Genomic DNA, 16,287 nt, shown 5'->3' on the forward strand with positions numbered 1-16,287 from the left:
TTGCAAACCCAGATGGATCCCCCTGCCTAGCTGACAGCCCCTCTTCCCCAGTTCCCACTGACATTCAAGAGGCCATCAGTTATAGGGTAGGAACCAGCCCTCCCTCCTCCACTACGTATGGATACAGCTCACCTGTGTATCCCTTCCCCAGGCAACATTCATGTTCAGTTTTAATGGCCACTTGTATAGGGAGGGGTATTCCTGTGAGCTGCTTTGGAAGCCAATTTGGACTAAAAAGTGTAATAAAAGTATTAACATTCATATTCTGACAGGATTCACTTATTTGGCTTATTCCGACATTATTATGTTGTGTTTGTTTATATGCTGAACGCTCGTCATGTGGTGCATCTTGGAAAACAGGAAATTTTGCTGTTAAAGAAATCTGTCTGTCTGTCTGTCTGTCTGTCTGTCTGTCTGTCTATCTATCTAGTACTGCTCATACAGCTATAGCCTCGAGCAGAAAATAAAGGATTAAAAAATGCCCTACTTAGTGTTATTCTTTTGGTATTTAATTATTGCCCCTGTAAATTTTGCCACAGACAGAGTAACAGAATCATTTGTATCTGATAGTAGCCACATCACCAGTGCTCTCATACTGCAAGATGCCTCGTTGGACCTTTCCATATTTATGAATAAAGGATTAATTAAACTGGCCCTCAGCTCATTAAATATAGGACACTCCATGGTCATATGTTCATATGCTCCAGTTTCAACTTTATCATGTGAGCATTTCCTGCTCTATTTGAGTATGGCACTTTTTTGTATAAAAAAACCACTCTCAACAATTTAAATATATATGTGTATAAAATCAGAATGCTTATGAAGCTCCTGGCTGGCTGCAATTCATCGCTGGCACATGGAGTACTGCCCAGAGGGTTCTGCAAGCTTGACCAGCACGTTTCACACCGATATGAGCAGATGTGTTGCGGACTGGGTCACCCTCGCAACCAGATTGCGAGTTTGAGCGCTTGTTAATATTTAGAAAAGGAATGCAAAACAATAGCTGGGGTGGGATTAGCATGTTATTTCCCATATTAATTCATAGTTCCAGATTACACCACATCCTTTCCCACAGAAAATAGCAGGGAAGCATTACCTTGCCTTGCCTCAGGTAACAGCAGCAAGCCAACGGGGACGAACAGTGGAACCTACCAACATGTTCGAAAGCAAACAGCCTGGGCAAGGATTTCTGCCTGTCTGCCAACCTACCATACCTCTGAAGTCTTCTGGGACCCATAAGCTTTAGAGATAGCATCACAGTAATGAAGTAGAGGCTCTGCCTCTATTGCAGTGATACATGCCTGATACCATGGATGTTCTTGATGGCATAGCTGATCTCTCGACGGAGCTCCTTCTCATCAAATTCCATCTGCATCAAGAGGAAAATTCATCAGTGGTGGACCATTGCTGCATGTTCATAAAAACTGACTTTACAAAACGCACAGACTGGGATAGAAAAGAGGTACCCATCACAGAAGATGGCAGACAAAGCTTTTTCACCCTATGGCAGGGCTTCTTAAACTTTTTCCACTCGCAATCTCCCTTTTGGCCTGATAAATTTTTACGTGACCCCGGGTATATAGGTATATAAAATAGGTATACAAATCAAACATTTACTGAAAATAAATCATATTTTTTTAAATTTTAAAACAATTATTTGGTAAACATATAATTTTACCATTTATTAAAGACGAAAGCAAATTTGCATACCTTTGCCAAATTTTTCACAACCCCCACAATCAGTTACACGACCCCATATGGGGTTGCGAATCACAGTTTAAGAAGCTTTGCCCTATGGTACAGAACAGCAGTGACCGACCTAGATCACAAGCTGGATTGGCATCAGCATTGGCACCATTTTATTAATAAAAGACAGTTCCTGGCTTCCGTGACACTCTAGTGTCATTAGCTCACATGACAAAGAAGCCAAATATAGGGTGAAACTATACAGCAGGGGTGGTGCTACGCACAAACATGCTTCCTTCTGTAGGGTTCCCATTATGTTTTAAGGGTTGAATTAAGCAGGCTGACATAAGCAAGGCCGAAGAAGTAAGGGCAAGACCTCCCCCACCCAAGAAATGGGATTTTTCCGTTTCAGTCTGTAAAACAGGAATAGTATTGACCTACCTTAGAAGGCCACTACTATAACGCTTTTCTGTAACGCCATACTGTGATTGCATGTAGAATAGTGTGTTCAGTGCTGGTTGCCCAACATCAAAAAGAGCATTATGCAGCTGGGACAGGTGTAGAAAGGGGCAACCAAAATGATCACACTCACTGTGAGGAAATTGATGAAAAGTTTGGGGCTTTCAAGTGTAGAAAAATGATGAATGGGGAGAGACATATGAAAATAGGCAAGGTGTGAAGAAAGGAGACTGACAGAATTTTTTTCTCCCACTCCTATAATAATAGTAGCGCGATCTTAGACTTGAACTGGCAGTAGGTCCAGAACAGACACAAGAAAGTTCTTCACACAGCACAAAACTCATGGAATTCACTGCTACAAGATACAGTGTTGGCCACTAGCTTAGATGGAGATGAGACAAATTTACGGAGGATAAGTCTATCATCAGCTATGGCAAAATTGAACCTCCACGTTTAGTAGCAGTGCACTTCTGAATAGAATAATAATAATAATTGGTTTTTATATGCCGACTTTCTCTATCACTTAAGGGAGAATCAAACTGGCTTACAATCACCTTCCCTTCCCCTCCCCACAACAGACACCCTGTTAGGTAGGTGGGGCTGAGAGTGACTAGCCCAAGGTCACCCAGCTGGCTTCATGTGACGGAGTGTATAAACCAATCCGGTTCACCAGATTAGCCTCCGCCACTCATGTGGAGGAGTGGGGAATCAAACCCAGTTCTCCAGATCAGAGTCCACCGCTCCAAACCACTGCTCTTAACCACTACACCATGCTGGCTCTCAATACCAGGTGCTGGAGGGCAGAAGCAGGCAAGGGTCTTCATGATTTGAATGTGGGCTTCCTGACAGCATCTGGATGGTCACTGTGTCAAACAGGAAGCTGGACTAGATAGACCTTTGGTCTGAACTAGGAGGGCTCTTATATTCTTATGTTAAGGTTGTTTTGAGAGTGAGCAGCAAAAACTCTGTAAAGTACTTTACACACTTGGTGATGTAGGGATAATAATAGTAAAGAAAAAATAAAGAGAAGCAACAAAACGAGACAGTTAGTTGAGAAAGACAGAAAATCAACCTGTGAAAGTGAAGGATATGCCCGAATGAGGAAGATGATGAGAATGTTTTACCTTCACCAGCTCAAAGGGGAATCGTTCATGGAAGATACGATTGATCCTAGCACCTCCAGACAGCTCATAGGTATCAATCTGATCTCCAGAGCCTTCAATGCGTTTCTCAAAGTCCACAGCAAACTGTTGAACCATCCTACACAGAAAAAGGATTGACACCATGAAAGGAAATATACCATCAAGGCCGTACTTCCACCCAATTAAATAAGAACATGGAAACAGTTCCGCGTTGTGTTTCATACCAGCTTTGACTTATGAGCCAGCTGTGACACTATCTTTTTGATAGAACTCCCATCACCCATTCTACAGTAATTTTCCAAAGTGTGCTCTACATCAAAGCTTCTTAAACTGTGGGTCATGACCCCATATGGAGTTGCGTAACTGAATGTGGGGGTCGCGAAAAATTTGGCAACAGTAAAAGGTTTCTTTATGATTTATTATCAGTAAATGTTTGATTTGTATGCCTATTTTATATACCTATATACCCAGGGTCGCGTAAACATTTCTTGTGTGAAAAGGGGCTGCGAGTGGAAAAAGTTTAAGAAGTCCTGCTCTATATGCACCTTGGAAGACAGTCAGAAAGTATAGTTGGCACAGTGGTCTTCAGGCTGCTTCCTGATAAGGAAGGCCATAGAGAACATATCACACCTATGACAGCACATTTGCAGTGGTTTCAGATTTGCTTCCAAGCCCAATTCAAAAGGTCTTGGCCAAGATCCTGCCCGTGTTCTTCTGGTTCTATGGATTCTCTAGCACACGTGCTCCTGGAATGTCATTTTTATGAGGATCTAAGATCAAGATTCCTCTTCTAACAGATCAGACAAGTAACTCTGCATCTGAGCTAATACCGTATTCATTAAGTGACAGCAATCCTAAGGTTACATTGGCAGTAGCAAAATTTATCTCAGACTTTACATCCCTTAAACAATAGATTTAGAATTATGCTGCTCAAGATTTATAAACCAAGGAGCTTCTAAGGGAGAAAGGAAAGGAAAGGAAAAGAAAGGAAGAGGTCTTGGCCAGCTGTACTTTCTGGAATGCCTCCTTCCTGCAGATTTCCCCCCAACAACTTTGATCAGAATGGGGTGGGGGCTTGCTCTGTGTTCTCTCCTTTTTGGAAGTGAGATGGTTGGGATGGAGAGCAGGGCTTTATCTGTCGTAGCACTCAATCTTTGGAGCTGCCTGCCCAGGGGATCTGTCATTCTGTCCAAGGACTTCACCCACTCCAGGGCAGCAGTTGACCGTGATGTCTTGCCTGACTGCTAATTTGGATTCTGCTGCTACAGGTTCCAGTATGGTAGAGGGGGAAAGGCTTGTTTCCATCCCCACATCTATCACCACGGTACCCTAGGGTGTCCTAAGTGCTCCACTTAGGAGCAGGCAATGCCATAAAATGAGTGTCAGTGTAATCGGAACATGGTGACTCCACTCTATATCTGAAGCTTTGAGGAGGAGAGATGGAAGTGTAGGAAGGATAACCTAAGCAGCTCACACCTTTATCAAGATCCACACACTAGCCACTCCTTGTTTATTTCTCACTGCCAGGTGAAGCTACATGAATAACTTGGCTCTGCCTACCGATGCTGATGGTTCTTTATCTTGAATTTAGCTGGAACATTTTAAAAAAGTGTTTTTAGTAGTGTGTTTGGGCTCGACATTATTAATACGGACTTTTTTTTTCTTTTTGGGAAAATCACCTTGAGAGCAGAAAAGCAACAAATAAACCCATAGAATAAAGTAACTCACTGAAGCAAAGCTTTGGTCTTGCGGGCAGGGTCATCGGGGCGGAAGTTCTTATACTCGTCCACTTCTTTCTCAATGGAAAGCAGCTGGCTTTGGAGTTTGTTCCGCAGGCCTGGCAGTGTGTCTCGAATGTGATTGGTCAATTGCTGCAGAGTAAAGTGAAAATGTTAAGATGAGTTCTAAAAAATCCTATTCAATACAGCGCATCCAACCTTCTCCAAAGGTGCCTTCCTCCAGCCTAAGGAGTTTTCCTCCAACTTAAGTAGGTCTTTCTGTTAGAGGAACAGCAACTTAAGTTGGGGGAAGGCTTGGTAGGATGGAAGAAGGTTTCACACTTTGCTCAGTGGAATGGTAGGGTAGGGGTTGGATTTACCCTACTGGGTCTGTAGAAAAGTATTTTGGCCTAGCACAGTGGCAGAAAAGGACTGGGGGCAGCTCTGTGTATCGCTAGTTACCTGGTATTTATGGCACTCGGGAGGAGGGAAGGGGACAAAATTAATTCTTATAAACATTCAGATAAGGAGAAATTTGCTAAAAAGATCTTGCCGCTGTGGTACATGCCCAGGTAACATTTAGATTAGACAACTGCAATGCACTGTATGTGGAACTGCCCTTGAAGATGTCCGGAAGCTATAATTGGTACAGAATGCAGTGGGCAGAATGCTGACTGAAGTCAGTCATATGGACCATATTACTCTAGTTTTGATCCATCTACACTGGTGCCCAATTTGCTTCCAATCCCAGTTCAAGGTGCTGACCTTTAAAGCCCTATATGGCTTAGGACCAGCTTAACTTAAGGACTGCTTTTTCCCATATGAACCTCCCTGTCTATTCTGGTCATCTTCAGAGGCCTTTCTTTGGGTGCCCCTGCCATCTGAGGCTAGATGGGTGGCAACCTGACAAAGGGCTTTCTCTGTCTTGGCACCAAAACTTTGGAACTCCCTCCCCAGGGATATTCGTCTGCCCCCTCAATCGTTGCCTTCCACCAATGGGTGAAGACTGTTTTTGTTTTGTTTGGTGCACCCCCAGTAACAGTTACTGGTCCCCCTCCTTTATTGTGTTGTTATGTGTATTTATATGTTTTCATAGAATTATTTTTATATATACTTAATTTTAAATGCTGTTTTTACGTTGAAACGTTTTGATGGTTGCCACCTGGGGGACCCTATTTGGGTGGAAAGGTGGCATAGAAATGTTTTAAATAAATACATCTAACCATTAGCCTAGTTCTGCTGCTTTCAGCCATCATGAATACATTTCTGTTAGATGTTGGGTTTGTGCACAAACTTTCTCCCCACCCCACCCCCTTCAACCTAATTCCAATTAATAACACTGCCGGAATGTAGGTGTCTTCACTGATCCAAGTGAACTTCTTTTCCAGTAACACACAATGCAATCCTAGTCTAAGCCCCTATCTAAGCCCATAGATTTCAATGGTCTTCAACTGGAATTACTCAGCACGGTAAAATTCAGTTTAATCATGGTTAAGAATTCTAGTAACTGGGAAAGAAAGTCACCTAAATATTGGGCTCATGTACTACCTTCCTCATTCCATCCTTCTACTCCAAGACTAAAGACAGAATTATCCAGTTAATCGTGATGTCTGAATGTGGCTAGGTTTCACTAACCAAAGTTAGTTTAGTTCCCAGTAACTAGCATTCTCAACCACAGTTTAATCCTGGTCAAGAATCCCACTTACTGGGTAAGAAGAACTAACTTCAGTGAAGGTGCCTGTATTTGGATGTCACCACTAACTGTAGTTGAATATTTCCGTTTTCAGTCTTGGCTTGCCACATAACGGGAGCAGAGAGGGAATGTCAGAGTGCTTAACCCTAATGAACAAACAGATCCTTTGTGACATCTGAACTGAGCCTATGTTTTCCAACGCTTTTCTTCTGTTTGTGATATGCCTCATGGAAATCCCAGCCAAGTCAATTCTCTGTCAAGCCCTCAGTACCTGGTTCAGTGTTTTCTGCAGGAAGGGGGTGCCCATGCGATCTGCCATGTGCCTATATGCTGGGTGGGAGAGAAAAAACTTCCTTTCGGCACCCAGTGCAGCTGAAATATCTTTCTTTCCATCAATATCCTTCTGACTTCTGTTGACCACACCAATGTAACCTAAGTTAAAAACAGGTCAAAGAGTCAGGCGGCTAAGGCATGTAAATTAGAAAATTAGACAATGATGAATATAGCCACATGAGCAGGAAATAGATAGAGAGCTTGAAATGTGTTCTCAAAGAGGACAAGGGGGGTCTTGATGACCACCAGGAAATGAAGATGAAAACCACTGCTGTGTCATTCAGGAACAGTTGAGAATCGTAGGAAATTCTGCTGTATCCAGGTTGTGAACGGAAGCAACATAATTCTGTTGGAGAAACCCAAAATAATCATGTCCTTCAGAAAAAAAAAGAGGGATACAAGTTCCACAAGGAGAAACTAGGAAAAGTTGGGGGAGGGATTGATCCAGCACTCTGATACTCGAGAAGGCAAGGGGAGGACTCTTATTCCCAGGTCTTATAACTTTCCACCCATAAATTGTATATCTAATTCCAAACTTTGTCTGCTGTGTGTAGATAAACAGGGAAAAGTATGGATGGGGGGATAGTTTCAACAAAATATTGTCGAAGGCTTTCACGGTCAGAGTTCATTGGTTCTTGTAGCGTCACTGTCCTTCAGTGTTACTCCTCTGAAGATGCCTGCCACAGCTGCTGGCGAAACGTCAGGAAAGAAAATACCAAGACCACGGTCACACAGCCCGGATAACCTACAAGAACCAGTTTCTACAAACTCAGAGAAGCCCCCAGGTTTACAAAAAAATCTGAAAACTTTACACTGTGAGTTCACAGGTAACCCCCAAATGCTGATGGAAAGAAAGGTAGGGGTATAGATGAACCAACCGAAGCGAGAGGAGGGAAGGGAAAACATGTAATGTGAGGATGGGGGAGAGCGCACAATGTGGAAGAAAGCACAAGTCAAGGTGGAGGGGAAAAACATGTATCAGGGTATTGGGGAAGAGACAAGAACCAATAGAGGGAAATGAGATCTCCTCTCCCCTCCAAGGTCTCACAGCTTGTAAAAGCCATAGTTGCAGGGAGTTGTTGGCAAAAATCTCAATATAGGGCTATCCCTCATCATAGCAATGGGACTGGAAGTTTTCTCTTTATAAACCTCTGTGTGGAAGGGCTTCCTCCTGTTGTGCTCAGAGCAGTACCTAGTTACTTAGGCACACAACATGTGTAATACATATGTTATATATTATACTATAATATTCTCTATATTAAAAGAGCACACCTCATATTTCCTGACACTGAAATGAAGTCTGAATTCAGCGTCTCCCCCAACATTCAAAGCAATAGATCAAATGTTTGATCAGGAATAAATTCTGCTGGCCTTCTCGATGAAAAGTGCAAATAACAGTGTTAGGCAGTGTAGGTACTTTGGATGGTGAACCTGCTGTGAATCCACAGTCATCCCTTCTCAGTCTGACATACGAACTTCCAACGCAAAATCACACTTGGCAGCAACTAGTTCTTCTCACTTCTAGGTGAAGCTGGCCTGTCCTCTGACACTGGTGCCCACTCATGCAGCTTCCATGCTGCCCACACACACATTTTCCCCTCCCTGCTTGCAAATGCTCTGTTACCCACACTCCTGGATGAATATACTGTCCAGGGCCACTGAGGAAGGGTACGCAGACGTGGTGCTTAGGGTTGCCAGGTCCCTCTTCGCCATCGGCGGGAGGTTTTTGAGGCGGAGCCTGAGGAGGGCGGGGGTTTGGGGAGGGGAGGGACTTCAATGCCACAGAGTCCAATTGCCAAAGCGGTCATTTTCTTCAGGGGAACTGATCTCTATCAGCTGGAGATCAGTTGTAATAGCAGATCTCCAGCTTCTACCTGGAGTCTGGCAACCCTAGTGGTGCTCCAGGCATTTATTGTAGTTGCACACCCAGCTGCATGCTCCAACCAGTGGTGCTTGAGCAAAGGGTCTGAATGCGTGTTCAGTGTGCCCCTGTTGGTGGGAAAGCTTGCCAGTAGGCAGAGGAAGAACATCACAGGCAGGAGAGGGCACACTGGGTAGGAATGGGGCCCTGATGGCAATCACTCCCTGCCCAGGGCCCCTCAGAACCTAGAACCAGTCCTGCTTGTGGTAATCCTGAAGTCATTTTGATGCCCCCGATGCCCTCATGCCCAAACCAATACAACCCTCCACCATCCTGGTAAATCTGGAAATCTCCCTGGCTCCTGGAGACCGAGGTTATTCAAAGGTCTCTTAGGTCATTTATACATGGGAGTTTTACCTAGGGTTGCCAGGTGCCCACTGGTGGTGGGCAAACCCCCAGTAATTTGCCCCTCTGCCCGCTGACCACCTGAGGGTCAGCGTCGATGCACTCGTGCGGCACTTCCGGTTTATGGGCACAGCGGAGTTTTGAAGGCTCCAGGTTCCCGGTCCCTGCAACAAAACGGATCGGGCTTGTAGTGGGGAAGAAAGCCTTCAGGGTTCCTCCCCAGCTCTGCTGTGTGCGCACGCTCCAAGCATGCACGCCACGGGGCTGAAGGCTCCAGGCTCTGCTGTGCTCCAAGTGTGCACACAGCAGGGCTGAAGGCTCCAGGCTCCCGGTCCCTGCTACAAGCCCGATTGGGCTTGTGACAGGGAAAGGAAGCCTGCAGTGTTCCTCCCTATCCCTGCTGTGTGCGCTCACAGCAAGGCTAGGAAACCGGAAATGGAGTTGGGAGCGCGCAGGACTCCCTCCCTCCAGCCCCGCCCAACAGAACCTCCCGCCGAAGGTAAGGAGGGACCTGGCAACCCTAGTTTTACCTGAGGTTCGTTGCTGGCTGGACCCACACTTTCCAGCTGGGAATCTCTGCACCAGCAGCCTCCAAGCTCAAATCAAGTTCTGCCCCTTTAAATGCAGCTTTGTAATTGGCTTATTCATAGTACTTACTGTGAGAGAAAATCCCCCCCACAAAAAAACCCAATTGACGCATAAAAAAGCATTTTAAGAACAAAAATCAAGAATCTGAAAGAAAATGTGGGGCAGGGGAGAAATCCAAGCCTCGGTTTTAAAAAGCCTTTCATTTGCTCAAAAACAGCTCAGAGGAAGCAGGAAGCATTTGAATCCTCGCCTGTTTACACGCTGCTTTGTTATTGGCTGTGAGAGAAAGCAAGCTTCCTGTGGCCCATGATTTGCGTTCTGCATGGAGATTTCAGCCGGGCTGAGTTCAGGGGAGAGGGAAGACTCAGGTTAACAGAGGAATGGGAAGACCAGGACATTGCAAGGGCTGATAGCAAAATAATTTCTAATGGATGGAAAACTCATGCAAAACTCCAAGGAACAACTGAGTCAGACAGGGGGCAAAAGTGAGTCCAATTACCCATGCATAAATGACCTTACTGTGCCTGTGTTTCTCCAGACTGTTAACTTAAAATTCCAGCATCGAATGTTGTCACTCTTGTGCTCAACATTTTTGCGCAGGCCAAGTGATTTTATCTTGAACCTCGGGAGAATGCTCCTGTGAATGGAGCAGGGCAGCACTGACATAGGGAGGTTTAGTAAGAAACAAGAGGTCATGGTCCCTAATAGGACAGAAAGGGAAAGAAGAATGTAGGGGGGAAAGAAGAAGGGCCCATACCTCTCCGTAGCGGAAGCAGCTTGTTTTCTAGAACATCCCGAGCATCAGTCCCTTCATCCATCAAATCCAGTTTGGTGATGACTCCAATAGTACGCTGGCCTGTCAAGACATAAGCAAACATGGCACACCTTGAACCAGTGAGAGTTATGAGGCAGTCCCTTAGTCAGCTTCATTCCACTAGTTGGCTTCATCCCTTGTATCTGACAGATGAGATCTCAGTTCTCATATGCCAATAGCAAAAGGCCAGAACATAAAGTCTAATACTCAGTTATATACAGAATGAGTTCTCTAAGAGACAACCTTACTAGATGTTTGAGAAAAGCAGCCTAGAGCAGAAATTCCAGTTGTCTTTCTATGGGATGATCTGGATGATAAAATGTGGGAATTGAAACCTCCCCTTTCATTCAAAGGAGAACTTCTGAAATTCAGCCTTGTGGCAGACCCTTAAGGGTTTCATAGCACGTGCTTTACAGGACCGAGTATGTCATATTACATGAGAACGTAAGAGTGGGTCAGACCAATGGTCCATCTAGTCCAGCATCCTGATTCAAACAGTGGTCATAGAAAAGCTCACTAGCAGGGTGTGCAGACAAACAGCCCTCACCTGCCAACTACTGTCTGGTCTCTGATCCCAGAGGTTCCATTCAGCTACCACAGCCAATGATACTTATCCTCCATAAATTAGCAACTCAATATTTCTCTTTAGCCTCTGGAATTTCATGTCCATCAGAATTTACAGAAGAAACAGAACAGCCACAAAGAAGAACTGGGCATACCTTGTGGATCGACTTCTTTCGCAATCTTGAGAGCATCTGAGTTGGCCAGATCGGAATTAGCGGGTGACACTGCTAGGATGAGGCAATTCTCTTTGGTGACAAACTGCATGAGCATGTCACGGATTTGGAACTCAATGTCAGGTGGTTGGTCTCCAACTGGAACTTTAGTCATCCCAGGTAGATCCACCAGGGACAAACTCAAGACTAAATAAAGAAGAAATAAGAGAGGGAGATGCCCAGCATGATTAAACTGTTGTGTTGATGTGGGATGCCTAATAGAAGCCATGTATGTCAGTGAAGCATTTTACGGTTCTGAGAACAGAGTAAAAACATTTAGTGTTCAAAAGTTTGGAAAGCAGATGATGGCAGGCCACTCAGTGTGATAACTTGAAAGCAAAATCCCTGCCCACAGTGCTGCTAACAGCATTAGCTTAAGAATTGCTCCGCTAGATCAGACTGAATGCCCAGCTTATTTGGTACTTTGTCTCCAAAAGAAGCCAGCTAGACCCTTACAGGAAATTAACCCACAAGGATGGCAAGGTGGAGCTAGTCAGGCCCTGATATTTGTCCCCGCAATCTGATAATCAAAGATATACTAGTCCAGAAATGGAAGTGTTCCATTACTAACTATTGTAGCTAATGACCACAACTAGACCTCTGCTCCATGAATTTGTCTAATTCTTTATTTGGAGATATCTAAGCTAGTGACCAGGAGGGAAGGTAGCATGGTATAGACCAATCTCATCAGATCTCGGAAGCTAAGCAGGGTTGGTACTCGAAAAGGTATCAAGGAAGGCTCTGCAGAGGAAGGCAACGGCAAACCACCTCTGCTTCTCACTTGCCTTGAAAGCCCTTTGCTGGGGTTTCCATAGGTTGGCTGCAACTTGAAAGCACTTTACATACACAAGCTAGTGGCCACCACCAAACCTTTCAGCAATGAATGCCATACATCCATTATTATTTGCATGAATACACACTTCCTTTTACTTATCCTGCCAATGCATTACATTGGACTGAATTAGAGTCTAGTAACAGACATATCTTCCCTATCGATTTGCTCTACATTGCTCATAAAAGTATAAACCTCCCTTGTAGCATTCTATCCCTCTCCTCTGCCTATGATCCTCTTTCATTTAGTTATTTATTTACATTATTCTTAGTCCGTCTTTCTCACAGAGACTCAAAGCAAACCACATAGTATAAGTAAAATTCAATCAACAGAACAGCCAATGAACAGTGCAATTGGACTACAGAAATCTGAAAACAGTTGAGGAGTCATTTCTAAACTGAGACATCAAAGGGAACTTAAAAGCTTTCCATATGCACCACCAACATCAGACATGACTGAATCCTGAGCTTCCACTGTTCATACCACCCCCCTCAGCTGGTGTGAAGACCGTATTTACCATGGGGAGAGTAGACTCGCAGGTTGATTGGGACTGGAGAAATGCCTTTGTTGGATCCAGTAACTCTATCAGTCTCCGCTTCAATCTCCTGGCGTATCTCCTCGAAGTCAGTAAACTTCTTCCCTTTGCAGTGCAAAAATTCTCCATATTCTAGTTGGGTGGTGGCGGAAGGACAGAAAATCACAAGCAATAATTATGTTTTTTTTTTTAAGAAACCAGCAGGCTCACGTGTTACTATTTAGCTCATAAAAACAATTTGCTTCCTTGCTGGCTGGCCACGGCAAGGCATAGGCCCTGATAGTGTACATCTCAAAGACTGGCTGATGCTGCTAGGTGTACACTACCTGCAGCATCACCTGTACTTCTATTTCCCTTTCCTCAGTCGCATATTCTTCCATTCCTACTTTTTCTTCCTGCTTTGCAACTTTTGTTCCAGCAATCACAGGTTTTGGGGGTAATTTCCACTGTTTGCTGAATATTCCACATATGGACCTTGCATCATGGGCAATCTTTTTTTGCATTCCAAAATTTCCATTTGTTTCTGTATCATTCAGTATTACATTCATTCACTTTCATTATGGGAACATCTCCTCCTTCCTGACAACAGTGGACAATTCAAACTGTTAACACTGCTGAAGCCCCTTCTCCTCACGTGTCAGGCCCATACATGCCCGGGAATGACATTCCCAGCAAGCAATTCACATAGCATATCTGACTCAAAGTCCACGTGATGGACATGTGTCCACTATGGGGCTTTGTAACAGGTGAACCTTTGCATTGGGGAAGAGGGGATGGAAGCAGAAGAGCTCCTCCAGCAGACCACTTCTCAGCGATCAGCCTTGGAGACACCACAATATGATAAGGGTGGGATGGGTGGGGAGGAGAGAACATATAAACAAATTGTACTCGCCATTTATTACTCTTTGTTTTTGTGACTATAATGAATGAGGGAGCCCCTTTGGGGAAGGGCTGTGGCTCAGTGGTAGAGCATCTTCTTGGCATGCAGAAGGTCCCCGGTTCAATCCTTGGCATCTCCAGAAAAAAGGATGTAGCAGCAGGTGATGTGAAAGACCTCCACCCGAGACCCCGGAGAGGCACTGCCAGTCTGGGTTGACAATACTGGCCATGATGGACCAACGGTCTGGTTTATTATAAGAAAACTTCATGTGTAAAGAACAGACTATTTTGGTTTGTTTCCCCCCCCCCCATTCATCTGGTAATACATACAGATTCCTAAAGTCTATATCATCACAACTCTGAGGGACAACTTTGCGTTTATATTGAGAAGGAGAAGAGGAAAACAAGGACATACCTGTATTGGAATTAACCAGTTGCAGGACCAGGGGGCGTCTGGTAACAATGCCAGATCCACGGGGTAGGAAATCCCTGAAATGAAACAACATTATTGATGAATGATGGTTTCCTTCCTTTTAAACTGGTCAAAATATGGCTCTTGCTTCCGGACTTCACACAAGAGACTTGAAGCATCTCTGACTTCAGCTGGGTTTGTCATGTAAATATAAAACATACACTTAACGAAGGGCTTCTTTGCCTTACAAATTCTCGTCCTCCGCTTTTTTCACCATCCCACCCCACAACAATCAGGTTAGCACAACCAAGAGGCTCAAAAGCAACTAGAGTCTAGTGCACTGGTTCCCAACCGGGGGTCCGTGGACCCCCAGGGGTCCGCGAGAACTAAATTAAGGTCCACGAAACAAAGTTATAAACCCATAATAAATTAATATTTTTTGATTAAAAGCTCTCTATTATAAAAACATATATTCAAATATTATTCTAAGTTTAATGTTTAACTAACAGTTCTGATTAAAGTTTATTTTCAAATTCTTGGGGTCCCTGCTCCGAACAAAAAAAGTCCTAGTCGTCCCTGGCCAAAAAAAGGTTGGGAACCACTGGTCTAGTGTGTAAAAATGCCCTTATTCATATATTTTATCTAGAGGTCAGAAAGCAAGAAAGAAAAAGCAAAATCACACATTCTCCTTGCAGGTGGGAAAAAATAAAAGTACCAAACAAAAACCCAAAGTATATTTTGTTGTCAAATATTATTTACTGTTAACTTTATAACATAAACAGCAAATTATATATAATTATTTCTGTAAAAAATAAATAGAACAAAAATATCATGAACATATCTAATAGAATGAATGCAACAGCAATACAGAACAATTAAGTTGTAATTAGATCGCCAGAGACATGTGCCTTTGTAAGTTATGAGATCCAGCGACAAGCATAATTTTTATTATTTATTACAATTGCTAGGGATGTGACACTCTGTTACAATAATACCCTACCCTAAAATAAAGCCCTATTTTCTGGTCTTCGCTTACAGTGCTTTTTCTGTTGATATCTATCTATCACCATATATTCATTGTATTTGAATTTAACCATCATAAATTCTTCCAAAGAATCCTAGGAATTGTTGTTTGGTTAAGATATTGCAAATTCGGTTAGTATTCTCTAGTCCCTATCCTCAAAATACAATTGCCAGCGGTCTACAGGAATAAGGAATTACTCTTAAATCAGTCTAAGTCTTTTTTGTAGAAATGGATCACACGTTGGTGGGGCACACTGACGTGTGGGGGGGAGGATAAGCTTGTTAGCATTTGCTATTTTTGTATGTTAAAAGACAAGAAGACAGTAAGACAAGACAGTAAGACAAGACAGTAAGACAAGACAGTAAGACAAGAAAGAAAGAAAGAAAGAAAGAAAGAAAGAAAGAAAGAAAGAAAGAAAGAAAGAAAGAAAGAAAGAAAGAAAGAAAGAAAGAAAGAAAGAAAGAAAGAAAGAAAGAAAGAAAGAAAGGGAGAGGAGAGGAGAGGAGGAGCAGAAGAAGGAGTTGGCTTTTATACCCTGCTTTTCTCTACCTTTGAGGAGACTCAAAGCGGCTTACCATCACCTTCCCTTCCCCACCCCACAACAGGCACCTTGTGAGGTAGATGGGTCTGAGAGAGTTCTGAGAGAACTGTGACTAGCCCATGGTCACCCAGCAGGCTTCATGTGTAGGAGTGGGGAAACAAACCCGGTTCACCAGATTAGAGTCCGCCGCTCATGTGGAGGAGTGGGGAATCAAACCCGGTTCTCCAGATCAGAGTCCACTGTTTTTAACCACTACACCACACTGGTAAGAGAAGAAGGTAAGAGCAGGACTGCTCCACCTGGAAGGAGAAACAGGTCACAATATTGGTTCTGAAACTGTGAGATGAAGTTCCCTGCCTTAAGGGGGGGGGGCTGTACACTGGAAGGGAAGTTACAAAGCTCCTGTCCCCCACCCACGTAGACTTTTGATCAGACATGTGCTGTGAGGTCTGTGCTTGGAATCAGATTCCAACACACATAGGGGCCTGATTTGGATTGGGACCACAGCTCACTGGGTGAGGGGGGTTAAGCCTCCCCCCCCCACATTTCTCTGACCTAAAGGGGCCCCAGGGAGCTACCATTCATGCCA

General features: G+C 43.9%; 1 protein-coding gene across 12 annotated transcripts in view; it reads right to left on the reverse strand.

Annotated features, from left to right (window-relative positions):
• The window catches only part of DNM1 (dynamin 1), a 183,926-nt gene that overhangs the window by 108,706 nt on the left and 58,933 nt on the right, over nucleotides 1–16,287 (reverse strand). For all 12 annotated transcript variants that reach the window (XR_008933777.1, XR_008933776.1, XR_008933775.1 and 9 more), the window contains exons 2-9: nucleotides 14,137–14,210; nucleotides 12,825–12,974; nucleotides 11,419–11,622; nucleotides 10,643–10,741; nucleotides 6,970–7,130; nucleotides 5,016–5,158; nucleotides 3,270–3,405; nucleotides 1,302–1,369 (exon numbers count right to left, since the gene is read on the reverse strand). Coding sequence is in view for 7 of the 12 variants with exons in the window: in XM_056860773.1 (XP_056716751.1) it covers nucleotides 1,302–1,369; nucleotides 3,270–3,405; nucleotides 5,016–5,158; nucleotides 6,970–7,130; nucleotides 10,643–10,741; nucleotides 11,419–11,622; nucleotides 12,825–12,974; nucleotides 14,137–14,210 (1,035 nt within the window). In the remaining 5 variants the exon portion in view is untranslated. The remainder of the gene's footprint in view (nucleotides 1–1,301; nucleotides 1,370–3,269; nucleotides 3,406–5,015; nucleotides 5,159–6,969; nucleotides 7,131–10,642; nucleotides 10,742–11,418; nucleotides 11,623–12,824; nucleotides 12,975–14,136; nucleotides 14,211–16,287) is intronic.

Source organism: Euleptes europaea, chromosome 14 (assembly GCF_029931775.1).
Source record: "Euleptes europaea isolate rEulEur1 chromosome 14, rEulEur1.hap1, whole genome shotgun sequence".
NCBI classification, from domain to species: Eukaryota; Metazoa; Chordata; class Lepidosauria; order Squamata; family Sphaerodactylidae; genus Euleptes; species Euleptes europaea.